Source organism: Thunnus maccoyii, chromosome 2 (assembly GCF_910596095.1).
Source record: "Thunnus maccoyii chromosome 2, fThuMac1.1, whole genome shotgun sequence".
In the NCBI taxonomy this organism is placed as follows: domain Eukaryota; kingdom Metazoa; phylum Chordata; class Actinopteri; order Scombriformes; family Scombridae; genus Thunnus; species Thunnus maccoyii.
Window position 1 is genome coordinate 4,169,834 of NC_056534.1, and position 19,937 is coordinate 4,189,770.

A 19,937-nucleotide genomic window follows, 5' to 3' on the forward strand; every position below is an offset into this window, starting at 1 on the left:
CTTGATGTAGTTAAAGTATTGCAGTAAAAGTAGTGGTTTGGTCCCTCTGACTGATATATTATTATATATGACATCATTAGATTATTAATAGTGAAGCATCAGTGTTAGAGCAGCATGTTACTGTTGTAGCTGCTGGAGGTGGAGCTAGTTTACACTACTTTATATACAGTTAGCTAGTTTAGTCCAGTGGTTCCCAACCTAGGGCTCGGGCCCCTCCAAAGGGTCAGCAGATAAATCTGAGGGGTGGTGAGATGATTAATGGGAGAGGAAAGAAGAAAAAACAAAGTTCTGATACACAAATCTGTTTTCAGTTTTTGGACTTTTTCTCTAATCTTTGATTTTTGCTGAAATATTGAATCATTTGCACATTTATTGAAATGAAAGCATGTGAGAAGTTTAGAGGGAAAAATCACTATTTGGTGGAGCTGTTAACAACTCATAGACATGTGAAATGTGACCCCGACTACACACTGCTTTTTGTAAGACGTCAAAAGACAAAAAGGTTGGAAACCACTGGTTTCATCTTTAACAATGTGTTGTATTTTAAAAGCTTGTTATATTATCCATTGTGTCAAATCTTCATCTGAAAAGTAACTAAAGCTGTCAAATAAATGTAGTGGAGTAGAAAGTACAACATTTCCCTCTGAAATGTAGTGGAGTGGAAGTATAAAGTAGCATCACATGGAAATACTCAAGTACCTCAAAATTGTACTTAAGTACAGTACTTGAGCAGTTCATTTCATAGGGAGGACTTGTTCAGACATCAGAAAGGTTGATGAGGACAGTCAAACAAAAACATAAAACGAGAAGAAAATCGAAACTGGAGCTTCAGTGTTATGAACAGATCATCTCTTTATACTCTTTTATTAACTTTCATTGTTGATATGTAAATGTTTCCACCTTTGAATCAGTATTATGCACATACGGGACACATGTACATTGTGAGGTTTTCTTGGAAAGCTGTCTCATTCCAGTTATGTTGAGTGTTTAGTTGTGATTAAGCAGCGACTTTTGTCTTTTTAATCAATCAAGGTTAATCTGGGCTCCCCTGCTTTCAGCAGATGAAATAACTGGACAGATGGATTATCATGGAACAGGTTTCTGACTGAGTCATCAAAAAAACAAAAACAACAAACAACTGTGTTACACTCGATTACACTGAGGTCAGTGATAAACTCCTTCCCACACTGTTGCAGATTAGCCTGTCTGGGTCGAGCTGTGTGCTTATTGGCCTCATTGCTTCAGTGTTTTATGTGTGTTTAGATAAATTTGGTTACTGCATATTGAGTGATCTTTATGACCTGGAGGACCTGCACAACACTGTCCAGGTTTGGGCCCCTTAGTTTCAACTTTTCAAGTGTGTCTTAAAACAACAGTCTGGACATTTACACACTCCTATCAATCTAAGTGATGGGGGACAAAATCCACAGTCCTCCTTTTGTGCAAAAATGTATTTAAAAGTTTATCTGAAGCTAATATGAAGCTTCAGCGTCCCAATGAGTCAAATCAAGTAGATATCTTTCAACGTTACAGTCTTTTTAGTGCCCAAGTCCCTCCTTTTGTTACTGTTCTTCCACCGCAGCTCAACAGGGAAACACTGTCCGAGGAAACACAAAGAGTAAAAAGAGTGTAATTTTTGTACAGATGGAGGACTGTTGATTTTGTCCCCCATCACTTACACTGTAAGTACATTATGAAGGGATCTTCTAATGGTCAGTATGAGGAGGAGGAATGATTACAGCAAGAAAACTTTCCAACTATGTGTCCCCAGTTCGTGTTTGTCTCTTTCTTGTTTCAACATGATGTCCCCGTGCATAAATCCAGCTCCATAAAGAAATGGTCTTCCATGAGCTCTGACATCAACCCTGTCCAACACTTTTGGGATGAAGTGGTCTTATTGCCCAACATGATGGCTGAATGGGAACAAAACGCTGCAGCCAGGTTCCAAAATCTGTTGGAAGGCTTGAAACCAGAAGAGTGGAGGCTGTTATAGCAGCAGATGAGTGGACATGGTTTATCACATGATGTGGTTGTAATGTAGGGCTACAACTAATAGATTATCTATAAAATGGCAAAAAATGGTGAAGAATGTTGATCACTTTTTCCAAAAGCCCATAACATCCTAGAACATCTTGTTTTGTCCCAAACAACAGTCCACAACCCAAAGATATTCTGTTTACTGTCATAGAAGACTAAAGAAACCAGAAAATAGTCACATTTGAGAAGCTGGAGGTAGAGAATTTGGACAGTTTTTATTCAAAAATGACTCAAAAGAACTTGATTTAATCATCAAAATAATATAATCGACTAATTGTTGCAGCTGTAGTATAATGTTCAAGTTTCCATATACTTTGTTTGGGTGTCCACATACTTTTGGCCATGTATATTCATAAATTGGATGACCAATAGGTAATTTAGTTTTTTCCAGCACTTTTCACCCAGCCTTAAATTGGGGCCTCCATTTATTTGTTTGTACTGGCTGTAGTGAAAATATCCTGAAGTACAAATACTGAAGTATCAGTGCCACATATTTTTACTACAGTGTACTTTAAATACATATTTTGTTACTCCAAAACCTCATATCAATGCCATCTTTCTCTTAATTGAACAAATTGTGTCAGGTGCGCAAGTCCAGATGTTGATGCTGGAACCAATGCTGATGTGTCCAGATCAAGACTCACACTAACATGTCCACAATCCAGCTGTCAGGTTCAACATCTATCTGGAATCTACCCAGCGGGATGCTTGGCGCTCGGGGGAAGCGGGTGGGATTTGTCGCTGCAGGATTACTGGCTCGGGGCGGGCAGACGGCAGCTGTAATTACTGCTCACGTGGCGAGCAGAGTGGACAGAAATATGTTTGTTTGAGCGTATAGAGGCAGAGTGGAGGATCATGGGTAGTGTCAGACCTGTCATGACACCACTGATGTTTCCCTGAATAATCCCACTGCCCTGACTGACACCAGCATGTATACAGATTTTTCCTCTTTCTACCAACTGTCACACAGCTCTCACTTCAGATCTATTTGTGAATTTGAATGTTTCTCCAATATTTCTCTATTTTGGGCTAAATGTTTATTTATTTATTTATTTATCGTGGTTGTCGGCCTCTAAAATCTTGCATGAGATACTGGATTAACTAGATGAGAGGGAAATTGTTTATAAAGGAATGCTTGTCTTGTCTTCTGTAGTGCAAAATATCTATGTATTTATTATTATTTTTAATGTCTTTTTATGAACTAAAACAAACAAAAATCCAACAACATACGCAAACAATTATTCCAAAAAACCAGTGAGTGAACCAGCAAACAAACAACAGCAATAATAAATAAATCAATAAATAGCAAGACAAAACAAGAAAATAAGTAGGAAGAGTTCGTCTCTGCAAATGATCTTACTGTCTGATTACATGTGTCATTAAAATTAAACAATTTAATTGATTAATTTTCCATCTCTAGTCTTCAGACATGGCTGCTATGGAGGGTGACCATATTGAGTTTTACTCATCTAGAGAGCCTATATTCATGTAAAGTACTTTTTCAAGTTTAGCTATTTTCAAGAGTGCATCAGTCCAGTCTTGAATGTGTACAAAAAATAGACTTTTTGGCAACATCAAAAGCTACAGACAGCCACTTATTATAAAGTATATATGTACATTTACCCAAATACCATAATTAAAGTTGCAATACATGATATTCAGCCACTAGATGTTGCACCATAGCAACAACATCTCAGACCAAAACAAATGTGTGTGTTGTTTACTCAATAAAGTTGGAAAAAATAAAAAGAAAGCCGACAACTCATGAAACTCAGATCAAACTATCAAACTAGGCAGTACTGATCAAATATGGATCAATATTCTGTTACTGCATTGCCTATTTCTCACCTCACATGCTTTTAGAAACATATTTTAGTGTTCTGTTTAGCTGCCGCCATCTTGGAAATAGACATGGATGACACGGAAGGACTCACATGCACGCGCAAAGAAAAGAGAAGCTCAGATAACAACACACACAGAGGGAGTGTGACTTCATTCACTGCTCAGGTCGCCATTAATCCACTATGTCTTTACATAGCAAATAGCTGTTTGCTGACATCCAGTGAGGCTCAATGTCATTTATTAGACCTTTAAGTACAATTTTTAGGTATTTATACTTGAGTATTTTTATTTTATGCTACCTTATACTTCTATAACACTACATTTCAGAGGGAAATATTGTACTTTTTAGTGCAGTACATTCATTTAACAGCTATAGTTACATGATGCATTGTCATAGATTAAACTGCACAACATTAAAATGCTGCTTACACAGTAATGCATCAGTAATATCAATACAATTATATATTTTTTGCCATTCCATGCTTTATGTGCAGCACATTCTTAGAGGAAATTTTTCAAAAATTGAAAATTATACAGACAATATAAAGAAATGACTACATAACAATTGAAAAGAGTAAAATCGCTCAATGCATCCAAACCTATGGTGGGTAAATGTAATATGTTTGCAAATCTTAACATATATGGTATTTCAGAGACTTTTAAAAGGGTTATTAAGATAAAGATATTGTAGGAAAATTGGTGACAGAGAGAAGTAGAAGTGCTTGTATGTATACATTGTATATGTGTGGGCAAAAAGTCAAAAAGTTTTGAATAACTGGTTTAATCTTTAACAATGTAGTGTAATTTATAAACTCATTATTATGTTATTTTATGTAATTTTTTTTTTACATACTACTGTATCCATCTACATACACATGTCTACATATATGAGAAAGATTTAATTTTAAGGAATCAGATTGTTCTGTTTGATGTCAGTACTTAAGTAAAATTTAACTTTGAACACAGGACTTTTACTTGTTATGGAGTATTTTTACACTGATTATGTAAAAAAAAGCAAAACATCAAAGACTCAATAATCAATAATACACCACTGTTTGTCTCATAAATGCATTGAAACCAGAGCAACAGTTATAAGTCCAAACCTCATGAAAACCTGACTTAAAGTTTGTCAGGTTCTGTCAGGAGTTTCAGTACATTTGGACAGATTTATATATACATATGTACATAGAATAGATTACGCGTAATGTCTTTTAATAATGGTCAATATCTCTTTGCTGATTTTCTGGAGAGAATATTATTTGTGTGAGTGGACATCGCTCTTCTCCTCTCAGTATCTGACTCAGTAAAAGACTGCAGCTGTAATCCCATAAGAGGCTTTGCTGCAGTTGGATGCTGCTGGATGTGCGATAAACATGCTTTGTCACAGCAGCTCGGGCCAAACGACAACAACTGGACGACAGACACATCGTACGAAGCAAGATTGTTCTTCAAAATTAGCTGAAAAAAAAATTCAGGGAATCTTTTTAAATTACACTGAATTTATTTTTGTGTTTTATTGCTTATGTGGAGAACTAACTGTGCTGCTCCTGCATCTGCTGGTTTGCATCCATATTAGTGAGAATAAACAACAGTCTGTAAGTTCCCTGCAGTTATTCTCAACCAGAGGGATACTTCTGCAGATACTAGGGGACATTAGATAAAACACATTTTGATTTGATAAAAACACATCAAATTTGTGTTTAAAATTAACACATAAATTGGATTAAATTGATGATGATGCTTATGTTCAGTGTATGTATGGTCACATTAACCCTCGGGGTACGATAGGCTCCCTACATACCCACATTAGTTCATATTCTATTTAGTGACATTCCCAAACAAATTGATAAAATTAATCACAATACCAAAAACACAAACCCTTGAAAAACTAATGAAACAACATCTCAATGGTTGGAAAATGGTTCTGTTAATATTTTACTCCTTAGAGGGTCTTTTAGTCCAACCAAACACTGAACAAGACTGTTTTAAACGACTAAAATATTACAATTAACATTCACTAACTGGAAACACACTGAAATAGCAACAGCTACGGCTATACTCTGTGAATCTGGGGTTACGCCGTGTTTACATTACCTAAGCAACGTTGTCACCGTGGTAGCTACTTGTCAATCACAATATAGCCATGCCCTAAAGCATACCCTGCTTTATTGTCAAATTTAAATTAAATAGGACCATAATTTAAAAAGATGAACATAATGCTGTGTTGAAGAAGACTTGAAACTAGTGATTGAGGCCATAAACTCATTAGGAAACAGTTTACTGAGGTAATAAATCAAGTGAGATGTAGGGTCATTTTCTCATAGACTTCTATGCAATCGGACTTCTTATTGCAGCCAGTGGAGTCGCCCCCTGCTGGCCATTAGAGAGAATGCAGGTTTAAGGTGCTTCCACATTGGCTTCACTTTTCAGACCCGGACTTTTGTGGCCCCTGGGGGTCTCGGGCCCCTGCTCAGCTGCCTTTTTTTTTTTTTTAAACCTAGTTGATAATTCATATTTAGGTGGAGGTGAGAGTGTTTAAAAACTGACAAAACATGTTTGTGTATGTATAAAATCCACAGTGTGTAAATAAACGTCATGTTGGCATGTGATCTGTAGGTGGTGACATAAACCAACTTCCCTCATGAGTTGATTTACCTGCAAAAGCGTCTGTTAATTTGTAAGATGTGAAAGAAATTAAAGAATCAATAATTATTAGATTATTAATGCAAAACAAAGAATAAGACCCATTAAAAAACCTGAATGTGCTACGCCCGTAGAGTGGAAGCTCACTCGTGGGGTGACATATTTTAGAAAGTAATTTATTCTGAAAGAACGAATTAAAACACAGTGTGAGTCGGTTGATCTTCCGTGGCTTTACTGTTTGTACGTTAACTGCCAACTGAACTTAGTTGGAACAATACAACAAAAATGCAAAACAATAACGATATAATGTAAAATAATCAATATTTCAAAATACAGTAATCATGCATAAACTAGCTATTTCCATTTAAAATCAACATGCTAATGTAACATCTGCCTCTTGCATGTTATATTAAATAGGCCTACATCATTTGAGCTTTAAATGGTCACTATGTCTAATAGCAAAATCTTGTAATATAGAATATAATTTTGTCAGTAATTTTACCTTTATTTAATAGTTATAAGGTGTACATATTTGTGTTATTTTCATATTTTTATGCTGTTATCTTATATTTAATATTTAATACTTGGCTACATAGTATCCAAGGTAACGATGCAGCTATAAAGCATCACCGGGGGAACAAGTCAGACTGGGCTTGTATCCCTCAGGTGAGTGTGTGACTGTTAAACGGAAACCTGTAAATATTAATGTATAGCTGATCTGAGAGAGACTTTATTACTAATTATAACTATATTGACAATCAGAGTGATTATCTATGTGTACTGAATCATCTCTATCAATCGTGTCTTTTATTTAATTTGTGATACAGTAAGTCTTTGATCCTGGTCAAGGTTCGACCGTTGGCCTTGTAATTTGTTATTTAACGGTTATTAAGCTTCACCACAGAAATCATTCATTAGTATAGTAAGTTTCCTTTGATTATGATTTTATTTATATGAAATAGTTTTACTGAGACCGGGCTTGTATCCTCCAGATCCCGAAGTGCTTGTAAGCAATAAACAGTCATCATTGAATCGACATCGGAGCGTCTGTGTGTCTTCGTTGGAGTCAACTACCAACTGTCAGCCGTTAGTCCACCACCATCATCATCATTACAACACAACGCAGAGACTGTAGGCTGTCACTATTATCAGCAACATAAAACAAACTTAACGGGGGCGTTATAAACTGTGAGGCTAATATAGTCCCCCGTTTCACTAACAGAATCACAGTATATATATATATATATATATATATATATATATATATAATAGGCTATTTAAAATGATCAATTATATATAAGAGCATTGAAAGATATATATATCAGTCTATTATCTACAATTATTTACAATTCTTATCATTTCCAGTATAAAACTACTTCCCTCATAACTTCAGTCAAACAACAGCATTAAAGACATATCTCTCATTCATCCTCTACATGAGATGTATTACAACCTACAACCGTGAGCTGCCTGGTTGCCTTGGCAACGGCAAACCAGCTAACCAGCTGTTCGGGCTCTAACTGTTTACATTCTGTAACCGTTATAAACAAACTGAAAATAAACGTTATTAACCGTTATAAACTGGAACTGAAAATAAATATTATCAACTGTTAGAAGAAAACGAACAAAACAAGCAAAATATAAACCACAAAACACTATAACATGAAATCTTACACATACATACATATCAGTGGAGTCAGACAAACCTTACACTTGACTCCCTTTGGCGTCTTGACAAGTTTAATTTAAAGATAATCATCATTGTAACCGGCAAGCTGGTGCCAACTTGTCCCACCACACTAGCGCAAATACCACTGATAAGGGGTCTGTTAACGTTCAAAATAAAGTTTATACACAATTGTAATTACATTATCACGTTATTATTGTGTATGTTATATTTTTAATAATTTTATATTATTAATAATTTACATAAAAGTATAAAGACTATATGTATCAAATCATGTAAAACATCCAACAAATACTAAATGACATAATCTCCAAAACAATTCTTTACAAAAATGAATCTCATCATATATTCTTTATTTATTTGTGTTTTTACTCCTTGCTGTTTCTACCATGTCATAATTATATCATTGTTTCTGGATGTCTTGCAATATTTTAAACATTTACTTTTATATATTATTTACATAGTGAGGTTTTAAATAAGTTATTTTTTTGTATTTGTATTTATTTGTATTGTGTATTCCTCAACGTATACATATTTTTGTTATATTCATTCTTTCATTTTTTCCATCCATGTTTTCCTCTACTTGTGTATTTATCTACCTCTTCATTTCTCCATCTTATCTTTTTTTTTTTGAAACTATCTACAACTCTTATTTTGAAAAAAAGGAGCAGTCTTCTCTTTGTCCGGTGACGTCATTAAGGTGTGTTTCCCCAATTGTACAAGTTAATTTGAGTCATTCGTCGGCAGGTTTACAACATACACAGCCGAAGGCTGAATCAACAGCGTGGCTGCTCTCTGACAGACGGTTTTATGAGGAAATATTGAAGAAAATCAGAACCTGCGATGATCAGAAACCCCACATGTTTTCCAATCAGGTCTAGTTGAGTTTCTATTGATTGATTGATTGATTGACTCCTCTCTGTTGAGGGGGAAACCGGAGTGGCTGAGGGCCTGAACCATGCTGCTGGACGGTGGGTTCGCTGCTCTGCTGCTTCTCATCACTGCAGTTTCTGCTGAGAAGGGTAAGTGGACTTAATTATACTAAAGTATTATAGAGTTATTAGTCGATTAATCAGTTAGGCGATTAGAAACTTCATCTGCAATTTATTTTGATCATCATTGTTTTAAGTCATTTTTTTTAGAAGAATAAAAACCCAAATTCTCTGATTCCAGCTTCTGAAATGTGAATATTTTCTAGTTTCTTCAGTCTTCTATGACAGTAAACTGAATATCTTTGTGTTGTGGACAAAACAAGACATTTCAAGACGTCACCGTGGACTTTGACATACAGTGATCGACATTTTTCACCATTTTCTGACATCCAATAGACCAAACAACTAATTGATTAATCGTGAACATAATCTGCAGATTAATCGATGTGTAATGTTTGTAGATAATTGGAGAGAGCAATGGAAATACTCAGAAATGTCGTCTGGCAGCTTTTAAAAAATCATTTCCTTTTCCTGGATCCGCACCAAGTATTGAACACATGTTCTTTGACCCATTCAGTGTTTCCCTATGATTGCACAGTCCTGGTGGGCCACTGGGCCAACAAGAACCCCCACCAGGCTAAAAAAACCCACATTTTTTGAATGCCAAAAATAACGCTATATATCCATTCATTCAGAAATCAAGAATCATATGCGTGTTGGAGCCTCTGTTACGAAACAGGAGTCAACCTCTGTGCTGTTGCCTGGGAAACTCCTGACGTGACAAAGTGCTGCTGCTATCAGTCCCTTTTAAATTACTGCAGAGTGGGAGCGTTTGGGATACAGGTCAGCTAATGTGAGCATGGCACCGCGCCAAAAGAGAAAAAGCTCTAATGTTGGTGCAAGCAAAAATGCAGAAGTGAGAGGTGCAGCTTATCTTTATGCCATAAATGCAGCTTGTTGTGGGAAATCCTCAGATGGGCCAATAAATCTTCAGGCTACCCACAACTTAGCATTAAACTCAAAACTTATTAGAGAAAAACTAAAAAAAACCCCACTTGAAGCCAGTAGAGTTCAACGTGAATAGATTTAATGCATAAAGAACAATACAAAGCAAACTGAGGCCTTTATCCCAGGATAAAGAAAAACCTAATGTAAAATTATAAAATATCATATTATATACTTTTCACAACCCCTCCTACTGTGGAGCTTATTTTTTAGACTCCACCTCATATTTTAATCATATTCAAAACTATTCTGCCATTATAGCTGAGTTCATTAGTGACCTTGATGATAATCCAAGTCTGATTCATCTTAGAAACAATGGTGTCTCAGACTTCTCTAAAATGTATCAGTTGCACCTGGTTTGGAAATAATCTGTCTCAGCATCTTCCACAGCAGCCTGTAATCACTGTACACCAACTTAAACTTTCTACATGTGTTCGACAAACAGGAGAAAAAATAAAACTCAGTTTTGATAAATGAAGTAAAAACACCAAAAACTTGTTGGTTTCAGCTTTTGAAATGTGAGGACTTGCTGCTTTTGTCTTTCACAAACTGGAAACCTGTGATGGGTGTTTATCATCACTGTTGACATTACAGCAGTGGTGGAAAGTAACTAAGTACATTTAATCAAGTACTTAAGTACACTGTTGAGGTATTTGTGCTTTACTTGAGTATTTCCATGTGATGCTACTTTATACTTCCACTCCACTACATTTCAGAGGGAAATATTGTACTTTCTACTCCACTACATTTATTTGACAGCTTTAGTTACTTTTCAGATGAAGATTTGACACAATGGATAATATAACAAGCTTTTAAAATACAACACATTGTTAAAGATGAAACCAGTGGTTTCCAACCTTTTTGTGTTTTGACGTCTTACAAAAAGCAGTGTGTAGTCGGGGTCACATTTCACATTTCTATGAGTTGTTAACAGCTCCACCAAATAGTGATTTTTCCCTCTGAACTTCTCACATGCTTTCATTTCAATAAATGTTCAAATGATCCAATATTTCAGCAAAAATCAAAGATTAGAGAAAAAGTCCAAAAACTGAAAACAGATTTGTGTATCAGAACTTTGTTTTTTCTTCTTTCCTCTCCCATTAATCATCTCACCACCCCTCAGATTTATCTGCTGACCCTTTGGAGGGGCCCAACCCCTAGGTTGGGAACCACTGGACTAAACTAGCTAACTGTATATAAAGTAGTGTAAACTAGCTCCACCTCCAGCAGCTACAACAGTAACATGCTGCTCTAACACTGATGCTTCACTATTAATAATCTAATGATGTCATATATAATAATATATCAGTCAGAGGGACCAAACCACTACTTTTACTGCAATACTTTAACTACATCAAGCTCATAATACTTATGTACTTTTACTGCAATACTTTAACTACATCAAGCTCATAATACTTATGTACTTTTACTGTGGTAGGATTTTTCATGCAGGACTTTTACTAGTGATGGAGTATTTTTACATTGCTGTATTGGTGCTTTGTCTTAATTAAAGAATCTGAATTGTGTCCTTACATGCACCCTTCTGTTCTGCCATAAATCTCAAACTTGGATTAATCAGTAAACAGGACTTTTTTTCCAGTCATCCACTGTGAAATGCTGGTATTTCATAGCTCACTCTGAGTGAGAAGTGGTTTAGAGATTACCCCTCCTTCTCTGAAACACAACAAGACAGTACCTCTGCTAATTATGATGAGGTTGTTTTTCTATCTTTCAAGGAACTAAGCTTGATACTAAGGTACTTTTACTGAAGTAGGATTTTTCATGCAGGACTTTTACTTGTAATGGAGTATTTTTACATTGTTGTATTAGTACTTTTACTTAAGTTAAAGAAAAGAATTAATCAACTAATCTGAAAAGAAGAAAATAGATTAATTGCAGCCCAAAACATCATACAGCCACAGTGAGATGAAACTTCATTTTGAGTATTTTTTTGCAAGAAATCATAAGAGTTTTTATTGTGGACTTTTATGGAAAACTTTGGTTGTACTACAATGCATCGTAAAAGTGTATTTCTGTACTCCGACGTTCATATAAAGTGCTGTGAATCACAGAGTGCATAAAGCAAAGGTTGAGGGGAAAACATGTTTGCAATCTCTATTGTAAAAGACAAGGGCGAGGGTTCGGCCTGCCTATAATAAATATATAAGCCGCAAACTGATACCAGGAAAGAATTAATGATTAGTAACTGTTCACATGGTGTATCTGAGGGAAAACTGACTGCTGTGTTTAGGGGACCACATGTCTTACCTTTAATTAAATGATGCTGGAATTGGAATTATAGGAAAGTATATCCGAAGGTATACTAACATTTGTGCAAGTTTGCTCTGGAGCTGCTTCTCTGGTTTGGCCATACATACTCCATAAGCGGATCAAATAACATTTTAATCTGGACAGGGAACAAAATTTAACTGCAACCTGGCCCATTTTTGCGTGACAGATCGCTATCACGTCACCTCACTTGTCATTCAGCAGCTCACTAGTCACCACAGTTAGTAAGGTTGTTGCAGAGTGCAGCAGATCCAGTTGATAAAGAAAAATGTCTTATTCAAAACTAGCCCATACAAAAAAAAGAAAGGATGACAGTGAAAAACATGCATTCAAAGGATCACTGGACTGAAATACACATTCATTTTGCCTGAAGGAAGAGACCATTGTGCTTGATTTGCAATGAAACAGTGGCCATAATGAAGAGTGGGAACACAAAACACCACTAAGACACCAAATATGTGAAAACTATCCCAAAAACATGGAGGTAAGAACCACAAAACTGAACCAGAATGAATGCAGTGAAGAACTCCCTAATGAACACTTAGACTCCTTTCGATGTCCATGTTTGAGGACTTGGTTATACAGTGAAGGTGCCACGTCACATTAATACAGAGTTCTAGAGTTTTTGTACTGTAATATCATGTAATGCACCCTTACTGGACATTTGATGCAGTGTACATTTATTTAGTGGACTGCTAAGACTTGTATACCCCTGGACTAAGCCCCTCAGTTCCAATGAAAGAAAATCTTCAACAGTTTGGAGGAATAATCTGTCTTGTTTCAACATGAGAAACCCAGCGACATAAAGAAATGGCTTTCACAGTTTGGTGTGGAGGAACTTGACTGGCCTGCACAGAGCCCCAACCTCAACCCATCCACAGACAATAATCTGCACCTGAACACATCAAAACAGCAGCCAGGTGTCCATATGAACAGTGAAAGAGGTTTTCCTCACTGTAATCATTCCTCCTGTTCATACTGACTATTAAAAGATCCCCTTTAAATGTGCTTTCAATGTAAGTGATGAGGGCCAAAATCTACTGCGTGTCCACTAGGGATGAGATCCCAGTGTTTGTATTTGTTGAGACAGCAAAATTATTTGTATCTGTATTTGAATAAAAGTGGAAATAGGCTTAAAAATCCTGTTTTTATGACACTTTTAATTTTAGAAAATTAAAGTGTTACAATAAGTGTTCATGAATAAACTACCTTACAAAGGAGGTCCCCATATCCGGTCTTGAACTGGAGTCTCCCAGATCATAGACGACTGCGCTGATTACTGAGCTTTACTCATCAGCTTTAAAACTCTACTCATCACCTCATGCAGACAGACCTCTTCATATTTATACACCCATAACACAGAGACAGCACACCGTGTAATGTGTAGGGAAGGACGTCAAAGGCAATTATTGCTTTGCACTTTTCATTTATTGCCTATTTTTTACAACCTAACTTTGTGGAAAGGAGAAGGGGAATAAAAGGTCATGGAGAGTCCCTTAGGAGCACTTTGCTTGTGTGAGCAGCTCAGCTTTATCTCTGGGGAACACCCTCAACAAATCATTTTTTTAAATGTTTGTATGAAACAATTTGTGCTTTGCCAAATAATGTATTTATATTCAGGCACATCCCTAGTGTCCACGCAGTCATTTAGTGCAAAAATGTATTTAAAAGTAGATGTGAAGCTTATATTCAGCTTCAGCAGTCTGAGTTAGTCATATCAAGAGGATATCTGACACATTTACAGTCTTTTTAGCATCAAATTCCCTCTTTGTGTTTCCTCGGACAGTGTTTCCCTGTTGAGCTGTGGTGGAAGTATAGTAATAAAAAGAGGGACTTTGGCACTAAAAAGACTGTAACGTTGAAAGATATCTACTTGATTTGATTCATTTGGACGCTGAAGCTTCATATTAGCTTCAGATAAACTTTTAAATACATTTTTGCACAGAAGGAGGACTGTGGATTTTTGTCCTCCATCACTTCCATTGTAAGTGCATTATGAAGGGATCTTCTAATGGTCAGTATGAACAGGAGGAATGATTACAGCAAGAAAAACATGTTTCAATCTTCATGTGGGCTCCTGATTGTTGTTTTGAGACAGACTTGAAAAAATTTGAACCCGTCCTAACCCCTGTCTAACTAAGATTGAGACAGTTGAGGCAGTAGCTATTAAACAATGACGGTTGACCTGAGTGGAATGTTGAAGGGCAACTATGGTGTGAATTTATATACCTGTTGTTTTATTGGCTGTTTCCTTGTTGCTGCCAGCCAGCCGTCTGTCACCACAGCGCGGTGTTATGTAGAACAAAGATCGAGGCCTTTCATGACACTTTAACTGGAATTGTTTGGTCGAAATTGTCCTGACCTTCACACCTCTAACTAATATGATAGTAAACGCTTTTGTTCTGGCAAAGTTGTCGATGTTTAGTGGCCTTGATATGATTTATAACATAATGTTAGTGGATCTGAATACTTCTTTGTTACTGATTATGAGTTTCCAAGCTTGTAAAATCATCCTCCAATCATAATTATGACTGGGAAACTTACTGTCATACAATGTAATTAAACCCAAATTTAATATTGTAATTTTTGTCAATGTAAAGTAATTTAAACTCTCACATGACCAACTGTTATCATACAACCTTCATGAGTTGTCAGATGATGTAAATGCTTTAAATTATTAAAACACTGAAATCTTTCTGCTCCTATATGACGTAACCATGGCATCAGTCTCCTTTTTAGAACAAATCTATATTTCTGCTTATTGAGTCTTACTGCTAGTTGGGTAGGAAAACAAATGTGAGCACTTACTGTTTCTAACAAGACTTAAAAGTTCAGCTTAGAGGCTGTTTTTAAACCCCACAATATGTAAATGTTGGCTAGAGCCATAAACATTATGGCAACTAGCAGAACTAACAATGTGAAACTTGTCCTGGGTGTGGCAACATATTGACGATTGGTTTCAAGTGAACGTCAGCAGGTGATTTCACTGGGTTTTTCCATCTTGTTAAAGGAGTGTTGATCAAAGGATGGACTGAACTATGGCAGACTGTTGGGTCTACATGACACATGGTTAGCCAGTCCTACACTTGAGAAAATGCCATTAAAAGTTAAATCAATCAAATCAAAAGGGAAGTCTGACAGTTGGACTAATGTGTGGTTATTTGCATAGTTGACATTTTGTCCCGAGGCTGGTGCTCGACAAAAGTTTCTGTTCAAAGTGAAAAGGTTTTCTGGAGACCATCAATGTACTTGGTATATTTCATGGTAATCATTGTATATACATAGACACGGGCCGTACAGGTCCTAAATGAGTTGTTTGTTACCGAACATTATTTCCTATTACATGTTTAGTTATTGGTGTTTTCTATAATCTTTATTGCAGTTCCACCTCCAACAAACGTGACCGTGAGATGCCAAAATCTCCAAATAACAGTCCACTGGGAATACAGCAAGCAGGAACCGCAAACCAGATTCGGGGTGAAAATCTTAGGAACTCCTGAGTAAGACTCAAGTCCAATTAAGAAAATATAACTTTGGTACAAATCAACAGTAAAATGTAATTACATGTTTAAAATTTTTTAACGTAAACCTACGACACAAGACACAAGTTGCTGGTTTCCAAACAATTTCTGTTACCAATGGTAGCAGAAAATGCATACAGCAGATTCTAATTATGATAATGGATTTGATTTATTAGTAAAACAAGTAACATGAAGGATTAATCTGCTGTTTTTCTTGCTTTTATTTAAGGGAAGGAAGGAAACATGAGAATGAAACCACAGACCATCAGTATGATCTGAGCAACTACATCTGGGAATCTGAAAAGCACTATATGGGCTATAATTATGTCAATGTAACGGCCATACAGGGAGGCAACCAGTCTGTACCAGTGTCGTCTAAATCATTCACCTATAAATATGAAAAGACAGCTCATATAAAATGTAAGTAATATGTGAATGTATAAATATGCTTATTTAGATCAGATGTTACTCCGTAGATTTTCAAATAAGAAGTGTTTGATTTTGCATCCTTTCCCTTGCAGAGATAACAGTTTGATCTCTTTGCAGGCGAGTTAGATTTCCCTCCATTCAATCTGACTGTGAAGGACTCGAAGGCTACAGTGAGATTCGAGAATCCCCTACACTACTACAAAAAACTGAAGAGAGCCATCAAGCAGGATGCATTTCAACCTCCTCCCGTTTTTAGATTCCAGGTGTCTATAAATGGTGTAAGTACTATCAAGTTTAGAGACTTCATTGTATCTGCATTTGGAAGATGGCGGCAGATGCATAAGCCTCATTGACTTCTGATTAAATCTAATTTTTAAAAATATTTTCTGCAGCATACATAGGCTAAGTGTGTTAAAATCTACAAACAATTTATACAATTAAAGTTATGATTTAAAAAAAAAAAAAAAGGCTGTGATCTTTGAGTGTGGGCCCAGGGTTGGCTGCCCCCCCTGCCCCCCCCCCTCGCCCGTTAAAACCGGTTATTGATATGAATCTCAGAACATTGTGATACAAAACATCACTCAAATGGAGGCGCATGTATGTAAATAAAATATCACCAGCAGCATAAATCATCTGCAGGGCATGAATGTCCTTGTGTGCGTTAGTCTCTGATTGTTGGTCCTGTTCACATTATCTGCACTTTACAATGCACTAATCTGTACAAAAGGTGCTATATAAATGTTTGATTGATTGATAGATTGATGTAACTGTAGCCAAACTGAGTATATTAGTAGTAGTAGTAGTAGTATTAGTAGTAGTAATAGTATCTACAAGTAAAAATAAATTTGATAATAAAAAAAACAAAAATGATAAAAGAAACAAGAATAAGAAAAACAATAACTTTATTTTAAAACATGTTTCAAAGGCATAAAACATCAAAAATACCAGATCAAACTGGAATGAAAATACACAATACAATAACCCCCCCCCCCCCCCCCCCCCCCACACACCCCCCCCCCCACACACACACACACACACACACACACACACACACACTTTGTAATAATACAAATAAGATGAAAAGCTATATTGATATAAATTGTCCATGTTCTGTGATTTGCAGACCGACTTTAATAATGGATATTGCAGAATCGAAGACCACATCTGCACACAGGCTTTTTCATCCATTGAGGGTGTGAATTGTGTCAAGCTGAGAGGACAGTTGTTTGATGGGAGTGGTACTGGACATGTTCCTTTCAGAGAGACGGAGCAGATCTGTGCCAGTGAATTGAGTGATAAGGCTGAACTGGGTATGTTTCTTCAAACACATGGGACTGCATGCTGCATCAAAAGAATTTTTCTGTAGATTCTTTGTGGGGAAAAAATGGTTTGTCACTCAGGCAGTGATGTGTTTGATGCTGCTGGAAGGAGAACAGTAAACTTATTCAAGTAATCTGCATGTAGTTCTCTGTCCTAAACAAAAACATTGTTGAAAAACTTTTCATAACAATATGAGCTGTCAGTGTGTAATGTGTTGAGCTCCCCTCGGCTTTACCGAGCTTTATATTGAGTTTCAGCTTGACTGTTGTGGTTCATTCTCAGAGCTCTCATAGCGTCGTTTTCAGATAAAAAGCTGTAAAAAGCCGCTGTACACCACCTGCTCAGCACCAAACAGCAAACAGACACAGTTAGCTGTAGACTAGCTGGTGAACATAGTGGAGCATTTAGCAGCTAAAGAGCCAGATATTTCCCTCAGGAGTTGGTAGAGAGTAAAAACAGAGCTAAAAGAGAGTGAATATTGGACTTACATTCACCAGGTGGACAGAAACACGACTCCAGATGAATGATAATGTTGCTCCGTAACTGCTGGATGTGGAAATAAGCAACTGTTTGCTAACAAGTTCAACATATCAGCTTTATAAGGATGTAATATATTGATGTTGTGTGCTAAAGTAATGAACTGATGCAGGTTTAAGCACAATATTCTTTTTCTTTTTATTTGCAGATGTCTATGTGATGACCCTTTTTATACTGCTGGCCATCTTTGTCCTTATTAGCATTGTGATCATTTCGATCATCTGTAAGGAGAAGGCATGTACAATCAATGACAGTCTACCAAAACCTCTGGTAAGGCCTCAAATTGCAAAAAAACAAACAAACAAACAAAAAAACTCCAAAGGTAATTATGTTGCTTTACTTGTTTTTAACCTTTTTGGGCTGTCCCTGTCTTGTCATCACGCAGGAATGGCCCCCAGAAAGCAGGCCCATCGGTGTATCCGTCGCCTCTGAGAGAGACCCGAGTGTTGTTGAACTGATCATCCACAGGCCCAAAAGGAGCCCCTCACTCACCTCGGAGGAGGAGATCGACCTCTACGGGAGCCTCCAGGACGATAACAGCGCCGCCTCTGATCTCCAGCCTCTTGCAGGGTGCTTGTACATGGAGAGAGGACTTTCAGAGAGCAGCAACGAGGACCTGGGAGCTGCTAGGCTGAGATCAGAGGGACACAGGACAGATGACGACTCTCTGGACGACTCGGTGAAAACAGAGTGTGTTTCGCTTGATTCAGAGGAAGAGGAAAGGTCACCCTACGACTGCCCACACACTCACATGGACATGGGTGATGGAGATTTTGTATTGGGTTACAACAAGTAAAGGGTAAAATGACTCTCTGAAGACTTTTAATAATGATTTTAATTCAGGTAATCTAGAAAATCTTAATGAGGATTCGTACCTCTGAGCTAACTGTGCTTAATACAAAGCTTAAACGAGTAAAATCAGGAAGTTGCGTCTTGCTCAGGAGAACCTCAACAGAAGTTGGAAGAGATGCCATCAACCTCAAACCTTCTTCTCACTGACTACACATTAAAATGAAATGCACGGATCTAATCTAAACTTTTACTCTGAAATGATTGTTTATCCCTCATCTACGCCTGAAGAGATTTTCCAGGATCGTACTCGGCATTAAGGGATACCCATAACCCCTTGCAAACAGCTCCAGAAAAAAAAACAGGAACAGTCGATGAATGTGGGAATATTTAACCATACACAATATATCTTCAAAAGCTGCTATAATCAATATTTCATAATATATATGAGCTGTCAGTGTGTAATGTGTTGGTCGTGGCTCGTAGTGATGAAGCGACTCTGTAGTTTGGGCTCATTGTTTAGTTGTCCGGTTGGGTTCACTCTCAGCTCTTTTCAGCTGTGCCAGCATTGTGATCAGATCTCAATATGTAAATTAGCTGGGCGCGGTTGGCAGACTTGTCAATGAGCATATTGTGTCCCGGGTCAAGGAAACTGCTGCTACCGCTTGTAGCTTTAGTGGTTCCTATGAATGTGGTCACACTGTACAGATTCACACCTCTTTGAGATCCGATCACAACGCGAGCCTCACCTCCCAACTGTGACCGATCCAATCGCATCACAATGTGTTCCTTTGGGGCTACACAGAACTACTCTCCGGAGACTGAAAACGCGATCGCTGTTATTAGTCTTTGGAGCCGTTTCTAAACAAACTAACATGACCAAACTCTTCATGATGAAGGAACATG

The 19,937-nt window shown here is 37.0% G+C and overlaps 1 protein-coding gene across 3 annotated transcripts; it reads left to right on the top strand.

The window, feature by feature from the left end:
- The first annotated feature begins 7,294 nt into the window (after positions 1-7,294).
- ifngr1 (interferon gamma receptor 1) lies at positions 7,295-19,272 on the top strand. Of its 3 annotated transcripts, none has more exons than XM_042399902.1 (8): positions 7,295-7,653; positions 9,137-9,231; positions 15,818-15,935; positions 16,186-16,376; positions 16,503-16,663; positions 17,509-17,695; positions 18,391-18,512; positions 18,628-19,272. In XM_042399902.1, exons 2-8 carry the CDS (start codon positions 9,168-9,170, stop codon positions 19,036-19,038), a joined length of 1,254 nt encoding a protein of 417 aa, XP_042255836.1. In that variant the 5' UTR covers positions 7,295-7,653; positions 9,137-9,167; the 3' UTR covers positions 19,039-19,272. The 3 variants fall into 3 exon arrangements, with proteins under 3 accessions (XP_042255836.1, XP_042255844.1, XP_042255827.1); XM_042399910.1 differs by having other exon boundaries at positions 7,295-7,608; XM_042399893.1 differs by lacking the exon at positions 7,295-7,653 and having other exon boundaries at positions 8,780-9,231.
- Positions 19,273-19,937: the final 665 nt, after the last annotated feature.

What these genes read in the sequence shown, in the direction of transcription:
- ifngr1 (XM_042399902.1), top strand. Translation starts at nt 9,168, where the DNA reads ATGCTGCTGGACGGTGGGTTCGCTGCTCTGCTGCTTCTCATCACTGCA. An exon ending in AAAGACAGCTCATATAAAAT is followed by an intron (nt 16,377 to 16,502) that starts GTAAGTAATATG and finishes ATCTCTTTGCAG; the next exon opens with GCGAGTTAGATTTCCCTCCA. An exon ending in ACAGTCTACCAAAACCTCTG is followed by an intron (nt 18,513 to 18,627) that starts GTAAGGCCTCAA and finishes GTCATCACGCAG; the next exon opens with GAATGGCCCCCAGAAAGCAG.